General features: G+C 35.4%; 1 protein-coding gene across 1 annotated transcript in view; it reads right to left on the bottom strand.

The window, feature by feature from the left end:
* Positions 1–683: 683 nt before the first annotated feature.
* LOC106869448 (RIB43A-like with coiled-coils protein 2) overlaps positions 684–9,446 on the bottom strand; it is a 21,066-nt gene continuing 12,303 nt past the window's right edge. The window contains exons 4-5 of the mRNA XM_014915198.2: positions 7,787–8,014; positions 684–1,252 (exon numbers count right to left, since the gene is read on the bottom strand). Coding sequence (XP_014770684.1) covers positions 1,004–1,252; positions 7,787–8,014 — 477 coding nt within the window. The 3' untranslated portion in view covers positions 684–1,003. The remainder of the gene's footprint in view (positions 1,253–7,786; positions 8,015–9,446) is intronic.

The raw sequence follows: 9,446 nt of genomic DNA, 5'->3' as shown, positions 1-9,446 counted from the left end.
CTGTCTTTTTGTATATTAGGACTTATTGTTCAAAGTATTTCTGTTAGAAATACTAGGCAAATATTTGATACCACATTTTTTTCCTTAATAAACAAAATTCTTTATTCCTAATTTATCCCTTTTGTTACCATATTTCTGTTGAAGTATACTGCCTTTGTTTTGATTAATTTTGAAAATAACAAAGAATATAGTAAAATAACTGTCATTAATATGCAAATGTCTGGAACACAAATTAACATGAAATTTAGATTTCTTTAAATCAAGAAATTTGTATCAGAGCCAAGGGCAACTCAGACAAGTTGGTATCAAAAGGGCTTAGCAAAAGTTCTCTTAAAAGCTGTGGCCTTTGATGAATTCTTAATGTTATGTTATCATCAAAGAGTTCATTATTAGTCATTGGTAATTTATTAAATGGAACTTCCAGATTATAACTGGTTGTTTGAATCACTTCAATGATAGAATTTGCAGAGTTCATTTTTCTATAAAGTCCTATGTTGTTGCAATTAAATGACTTTGTGCATAAACATTGTAAACTTAGAGAATACAAGTTAGTGGTGGTTTAGGCATACAGAAATAAACAAGAGATGTGACAAAGAAAAGAATGAACCAATAAAGAAAACAAGCAAAGAATACTAGTTCAATTTATAACAGCAGGATAAAAGAAAAGACAACAGAAAGCAAAATTAATTAAGCATTAACTTTATACAACTCTAGGGTTGACAATGGTGATGATATTGATGTACTGGAATGTGCTGCATGCATGTATGTGGGGCAGAAAGAAAAAATTAGAGACACACTATTTCAAAATTCAGTTTATATCCTGAAGAAACCTTTTCGTTTAATATATTACTATATAAAACTTGGTTAAATTATTCATGATACATAGCAATTGTTTTTCATGTCTTTATTTTGCAGATGCATTTGATACATTTCTAGAAATTCTAAACACTTTTTTTATTGTTTATAAAGTGCCCAAAATATCTAAAATAAATATATTAGCATGTTATCTGGAAGTTGTATTGAATTGCATAAAGTAGGCAGCTGTTGGAGGGTTAGTATACACTTCTTTACTTAAAAACTCTTGATGAGCTTTCTGTTCTTGAGCAAGTCTTCGGTTCTCATCTGCTAGCTGTTGAAGACAATCCCTCTGGTTCCGATTTAGTTCTCGTTCTACAAGTATACCAGATCTGGCCTGTGCTACTCGAATATTATCCCAGTTTTTGTTTAGTTTTTCTTCTTCGTCTCTCTTTCTCTGCAATCAAAATATTGAAAACATAATGGTTGAAAATTATTTTCATTCAAAAATATTCTTACAAACAAATACAACAAACTGGTGAAGGCTGATCTAAGGACCTCATGGAAGACATGATGGAGGACCAGGATGATTGGCAATATGCAGTCCTCAAAAAGCCCCACCTACCTTGGTGCAACTGAGATCCTGATACATCACTGCCACTGAACCCATCACTCAATTTCTTCCCATCATCTCCCTACATTATTCTGCTACTGTAATTAAATGTGAGCAGAACTGCATGCTTCAGTTTTCCCCTGATACCACTTATCCTTATTATCAGTAAACATTTCTTTTGTTGACATCTTTCATTCTTACTACTGTCTTCTTCACCCACATTTTACATTGATCGGCTTCCTGAACTATCAAATTACCCCACCTCCACCTCTATATGTTTCTCCTCTCCATTAACTATGCCTGCCCCACACTCTTAAAACCTACCTAATCACATGTCATCATTCCTCCTCTCTCTCTCTCTCTCTCTTATTCCTTCTCCTTCCTTGTATACTGTATTATTATTATGGCAATAAACACAAAAAACAATGAATTAATGAAGTACATAATAACACAAACATTATACCAAAAGATTTTGTCGCACCCACATTCTCCCTACCTGCACACATACAAATCATTCAAAAAACACATGCACACACTTAAAAACCCACTTCCCATAGGAAATCAGAGATTTTCTAGGGAATATCACCAAGAGAACTCCTGGTGATTTACTGTTGGAAACACCCCAAGCTAACAGGAGGAGTGGGCAATCTGCCTCTCCAAACAAAACCAAGTAAGTTTTCCTTTTCTTTCTTTTTCCGACAACATGGTCATGTACAGAATAGGCAGCATGAATGTACTTGATCTGGGGTCACCTTGGATGCGGGGTCACCTGTTCAATAACCCAGGGCATGGGTGCTGGACAGACAGACACACCTCCAGATGGACAAAAACTGAGATAAGATAATGAACAGAGTGACTACTCTCACCCAGAAATGGACTGAGAGAAAGCTATCCCTGAAATGTCAGGCAGAGGTAGCTAACATGTATATCACATCTGTCATCTACTATCGCCTGACCGTCATGCCTTGGCCTGGACACCGTCTGATTATGCTGGAGCATATACTCTTCCACTTCTTGTGGAAGGAACACATGCCAGTGGTCAGGCAGTCTATCTGCTGTCAACACCCGTTGACTGGTTGCCAGGCCATGCCGTGGTTGATGATGTGCAGACATGCGCTGAGGCTATGACATCTCCAGTGCTTCCTTGATGGTGAACAGATGTGGTCACCATTTGCCAGTCATATTTCTGCAGCTAGTTTCTTTAATGGAGCTGCAGTCCTGGGTAAAACAGAGACCGAGGGGAAGCATTTGGAAAGTGGAATGTCTTCAAGCACTCACAGCCCCCATTCAATTGGACACTACAATAGGTAGAGTGTCTACTTTAGCTTTTTATAGATGATTAGTGGAGAAAAGGTGTGACAACATTCTTGACGAAACCTTAGATGTCGAAGATCAACTAGCTGCTCTTTTCTGGAGAATTTTCGGCCCGGAACTGATGGATAATTTGCAAAACCCTCTGGTCTAACAGTGCTACAGGGGAGCTTTGCCTGTTCAAGATAAACTTTACAGGCACAGAAGTGCCATCATCTAAGCATGTCCAAGATGCACATAGGACAACAAGACAGTCCTGCATGCACTCATCCAGTGTTGCTGACCTGTGGGTTTATGTCGAACACCTGCTGTCACACGTAGGGATGGATCCAACTGCCAAATGACTCCATCGTGAAGATTACTCCACTGCCTTCCTTTAACTGAAAAGAAAAGGCTGTGTTTATATGCCTGGTGGCCATGGCGAAAGAGGTTGTATGGTGGACAAGATTGTAGGGGCTGAAGACAAGCACTTTTCTCTTTGGTCAATCACTGATCAATTTCTTCAAGTTTCACTTGAAAAGGAAAATAAGGATAGAGAGGGAAGCATTGTCTTCTAGCCAATTTGTTGAAAGGTGGATGAAAGTCATAAGAATGGTGTGGGTGAATGGGCCTGCTCTGAGCATATGCCTTTAGTTGAAAAAAAAAAAGAAAAAGAAAGCAAAAAAAGACACCTGCCCCAAAAGTCAGGGCACCCATGATTTTTTTATGTGGTTTTCCCCATGAGCAGCCCTTGAACGTTTCCGCCCTATTGAGGATCACACATTGATTTTTTAAAATTTTGTCCTGTTTACATGCAAAACCTTCACAACAAACAGTCTCACACACATTCTTTGTTTTGTACTGTACTGTCCATAATATTTTTCTTAATGTAAACCCTAATGTTAATAAAGAAATCATTATTATTATTCAGTAGCTTTATTTTTGTCATGTGCTTTCACTGCACTACCGAGTGCAGCTCTGTGTGCCTTGGGTGTGTGCTGTGATTTGTTGTGATGCTCTTATTTTTACTGTATTGAAAGTGTTTTACGTAGGATGTGTGCGGTGCCTAGTAATGCTATTTTCTGTATGTTATATATACTTGTTAGTCCTGGTGTTTTTGTTATGTATTTGTCTGAATGTCTTTTATCATACCTAATGCACCTACTGATAGGAATTGTTTCTGTTTTTAGACTCCACATTCAAGTTACCTCTATTTCCAGATCTTTGTATTTTTAATATCATTATTATTATGACTAGGACGTTGCCTGTCGATGCACTACTGGTAAAAGTATTTGTTATACCTTCATAAATTGTTCAAAGTAAAAGTCTTTTCTTTAAAGTTTTTGTTTGTCTTTATGTTGAAAGATACAAACACACACACACAACGAAAACAAAAAACCATATATATCATATACTTATACATACAGTCTTTTTTTGAAATGTGATGCACTGTGTTGACAGACTTACACATAAAATTCCTGCATTTATTTTAAATCAAAATGTGTCGGTTACTATGGTGACAACACTACCTTTCCTACCTACCTGATTGTCTATATAGCTATCTCTCTAACTACCTATCTATCTGTCTATATATCTATTTCTCTCTCTCTCTCTCTCTCTCTCTCTCACTGTATTTCTCTCTCTCAAAACAATGGTCAACTTTGCTTTTCATCCTTTCAGGGTCAATAAATTAAGTACCAGTCAAGTATTGGGGTTGATGTGATCAATTTACCCCTTCCCACATATTTCAGACCCTATGCCTATAGTAGAAAGAATTATTATTATTATCATTATTATTATTGACTCAAACTTGTTCATAAACTTGGTAGAATTTATGTGGGTAGTGGGTTACTACCTGTAAGCTTAGGTTTTCACAATCTTTCAATAGTCTTTCAAATGCTTAAGACTCTACTGACAATCTTTCTTGTCCCTAATAGGCAAACTTTTTGTAGAAGCTCTACAGGACATTCTATTCCAATCTCCTTCAACCATTTGTCTATATCTTTACTTACTGTTCCCAATGCATTAATTATTACAGGCACAACCTTAATAATTTTCATATTCCAAATTCTTACAATTTCAAATTTTAAGGGATTGTATTTTTTTTTTTGTGTGTGTGTGTTTCATCTTCTTTCTTTACAATCCTGATATCAAACGGACATGATGAATCAATTAGTAGGCAACTTCACGCTTCCTTGTCTGTTACTGATATGGCTGATCTATTATTTTCTAGCTTTTTGTTTATTTGAATAGGAGAGTCCCACAAAATCTTACAATTCTCCAACTCCAGCACTCTTTTGACCCAATGTTCATACCATGTGCCCCCAAAACTTCTAGTGCAAAACTTTCACAACTAGGTCATGCCTCCATTTCTTATATCCTTCCTGCACCAACTAGGGGCATTCTGCAACAATGTGTGCTACTGTCTTGTTCCAAGTTCCACAGATTCTACATTTTTCCGACACATTCTCCCCACATACATTTTTCCTCAAGTTGTTTGTTTTTATCATTTGATCCTGAGCTACTATAATTAGGCTCTCTGTTTCTTTTTTTAACCAAACCCAGGATTATGTTCTACATACATCTACAGTTTTCCTTTCATCCTTTCAGGGTTGATGAAATAAATTCCAGTCAAGTGCTGCAGTGGATGTAATCGACTTCCCCCTCCCCTCAAAAATTGCTGGTCCTGTGCCAGGATTTGAAATCCTCATTATTATTACTATTCTGCTGCTCTTCGTCCTCCCACCTTTTTTCTGCACTGTCAATTATCTCCTTTCACCTACTTCCCCACCCCCAAATCATGTGCATCACTAGTTAATCTTCAACTCTACCCAATTTCTACAGTTGTCACCTACTCTTCCCTACTTATCCCTCAACACTTGTTCTTCATTATATTCACCCTCTCACCCATTCCCTATTTCTAAACATCTCTCATACACTCATGCAACATTTATGCATCCCACTTTCTGTTCATTTGTCCTCACTCACTTCTGCTCATCTCATACCATGAGGGTCTCCCCTAATACCTCATCGGCACTATTTTTATCTCTTTCCAGTGCCATCCTGTAGCCACATATTTCCTCTACAGCAAAAAAGCTTTGAGGCGATTGAACAAGAGTTTATTTGATATTACATAAGACCTGAACATTTTCATAGAAATTATGTCAACTAGGTATTGAATACAAAAGAAAATAATTTACATAAGTACTTTGCAAAGCCACAGCATAGAGAGACTGACTGGAGAATATAATCAAATGTAATGGGCTTGAAGTTACACTGTCATAACTGATTTATAAAGAAAGGATCCTTTTTATCAAGTCTGTTGTATCATTGAGAAATTCTATAGAAAATGCCTATGAAAGAAAGCACCCTAGCATAAAGGTTTAAAAGGATCATGTGAAGCACAAAGCCTTATTTTATTTGAGGTTAGAGCTATGGTTTCAAGTTTTGTCAAAGAGAGACCTTGTGAAGAGCAGAAGGAAAATAGTGAAAACTTATATAAAGAACTCAAAGAAACTTAAAGATAAATTATGATATTTTAATGGAAGACTAAATAGAAGCTTTTAAAAAAAGTCTAAAAAAACTATCAATGATTAGCTGCAGAGTTAAAAGACAGCCAGCACATAACATTAATGTATTTTGTTGGAGAGTATAAATGCATGTACTGAAAGATGAAATGCAGTTAAATTTAAATTAGACACTTCTTTAAAGACATTTGTTCATTGTTGTGCAAGAAAAATTTATCTTAACATTGGTTTCAAATACTGGTACAAAAGCAAGCAATTTAGGGGAAATGGTAAGTAGATTACATCAACCCCAATGCTCAACTGGTACTTATTTTATTGACCCTGAAAGGATGAAAGGCAAAGCCAATCACAACAGAATTTGAATTCACAATGTGAAGAAGAATGAAATGCCACTAAGCATTTCGCCTGGCATGCTAACGATTTTCCCACTTCACCAACAGATCAAAATTCCTTGTTAATTTGTGAACCATTTACTAACCATTCTTCATTTGCACCACTCCTGTATGCAGAGGTATAGCCAGGTTCTATTGTTAAGGGGAGCAAACACATTAAAAGAAAAAAGGTGCAGTCTCACACATACCAAACAATTTTTAACTCGTTTCTCTTGTATTACATGAAATATTTCATTAGCTATGAAATACATAATTGTATTCTACATTTATTAATTTCATGTTTCAGTAACAGTGTCATTATGTATGAAACTTACAACTACTGATATAGCTAACTAAAGAGTTTTAAGAAATTGTTGAAAAGGCGTCAATTTTGTAAAATGTGCTGTGGTGGTGGGGTTGATTGCTCCCTTTGCTACCCTATTAGCTATGCCACTGACTATAGTTCCAGGACAACTGGATAACAGCCAAATAAGGTGGCAGTGTAATAGGACAACAACTAACTTGACCAACTAACAGCAAGTGTCAAGACCACTGGAGGTTAGTCAGAGAAGGGTATAAATTGTTGTTTAATTGCCTAGTATAATTGATAAAGTAAAAAAAATATTCCAACCATAATCCATTTTTTTCTGTTTTTACCAAAGTGAATCTTGAAACGAAAAAATGTTGGAGTTATCATGGCTCAATCAGGGATGACCTGAAACTAAACAACACAGTAAAAACTATTATACCTCTTATTGACTGAACCCCAATGCCCCAGTCACTTTGGTTGCTAATTGGCCATGCTAAGTGTCATGCAGTTATACTGCCATCTAGTTAGTTGTCATCCAGAAAAAAAATGATGTGAGAAGAATTCAAAACATTTCCTTGACTACAAGCTCAACCAGAGATACCATCAAAATTTACTAAAATTACAATCAACTTTCGGGTAAAGTAAGAACAACTTTCTGCACTGCATGCTGATTAACATTAAAGCTTCAGCTACTCATCCTATTACAATAACTAAAATAAAATACTTGAATTTTTGCTTTGAGTTACTTTTGTTTTGACATGATTGACTGTCACCTAAAAACACTAAACTTGACTTGTCTATCCAGTAGATTTCAAACTAGTTTATATGTGCGACAGAGTAATAAAAAAAAGAAAGACAAAGAAAAAATAGAAAGCATTACCCTATTTTCAATACATTGTCGTTTTTGGGTATCTCGTATTTCTGCAAGTTGTTGTGGATTCATGCCTTTCCATCTGTCTGGAATTACACGATGGACCCCAAAACCACTTTGGGCTACAACAGGGTTTTCTGTGAGAATATCTCCATGTATGCAATTAGCTATTTCAGTAGCATTATCATCTTCATCTTGTTGCTTTTTCAAGCGTTCTTTTTCTTTTCTTTCATTCATCTAGAAAAAAAAAAGGACAGTTATAAATATAATTAACAATAAAAATTGTTTAAATGATAACACTTTCTTATTTTATATTTCTCTTTCAGAAAACAATTTTTTAATAATTCTTTTTTTCTGTTTTTCATGTGATGTATTGGAGAAAGAAAGAAAGAAAAAAGAAAGAGAGAGAGAGAAACTAGTCACTAGATGGCCTTACAAAGCTTGTAATGATCAGTTTAAAACAACAATCCAACAGAAACTGAATTATGGCTTAATTGACATCACCATATGTCAAGTTTATTGGAAGACCAAATAATTTGGTTATCAAAGGAAGCTCAAAACTCTCCAAATATATAAACTGAGTAAAGTAAGATTTTAGAAATTCATAGCGAGATCTATATTTCTTTATCTTGCCAGGTTTCATTCAATGATGTATCTTCAGTTAAAACTGATGTAGCAAATATGAATCTTTGGATGTGAGATTGTTAATCAGAGGATCAATAGTTTGTATCTCATTGATGACAGCCAGGAAAACAATTTGTTCCTAGCAGGGTCACTAAACTATCTCTGACCTAATTCACCTATTCGTAAAATAGGTACAGCATAGATGTGCATTTCACTGCCATAGGCAACATCATTAATATTGGATAAGTATTTTATTAGTTTACGGAGCTAAGCTATAAACTCCAGAGGGTATTTTGTGTAGAAAGAGAAAAATATTTCCCCATCTAATAAAGAGTAAAAAGTTCAATAAATTTCATGAACTTCAAAATCTTCTGGTAAAAGAGGTGGATAAAAAGACAAAAGAAAGAAGAATGAAGTTAAGTAGGAAAAGTTTAAATGGTTTGTTGCTACATATATATATATATATATATATATATATATATATATATATAGCACTGGATTAACAATTAAGCAAAATAAGTACATGCTTAGGGCATCAAAGAAATGGTAAATGGTTTATGGCACAAAAAAAAATTACTTTAAACTTGCTAAAGTTATATTTGAAGTGGTTTATATGATTGAAGATATAATTTTGAAGTGTTCATGGTGTCATAGTGACATCATATATGACTGACCAATCAAAACAAGACAGACAGAGTTAATGATTTATTCATGTGTAGCTGTGTATTGTCTACTAGTCAGTTTTAGACTGTGGCCATGCTGGAGTACCGCCTTTAGACGAGCAAATCGACCCCATGACTTATCCGTTGTAAGCTTAGTAATTTTTCTAGTACTTATTCTATCAGTCTCTTTTGCCAAACCGCTACGGGGACATAAATACACCAGCATAAGTCGTCAAGCGATTTTGGGGGGACAAACACAAAATCACAAACATATACACACATACATATATATGTATATACATATATACGATGGGCTTCTTTCAGCTTCCGTCTACCAAATCCACTCACAAGGCTTTGGTCGGCCCAAGGCTATAGTAGAAGAC

The sequence above is a fragment of the Octopus bimaculoides genome, chromosome 4 (genome assembly GCF_001194135.2).
Source record: "Octopus bimaculoides isolate UCB-OBI-ISO-001 chromosome 4, ASM119413v2, whole genome shotgun sequence".
NCBI classification, from domain to species: Eukaryota; Metazoa; Mollusca; class Cephalopoda; order Octopoda; family Octopodidae; genus Octopus; species Octopus bimaculoides.
This window is presented reverse-complemented; position numbering and strand designations above follow the sequence as displayed.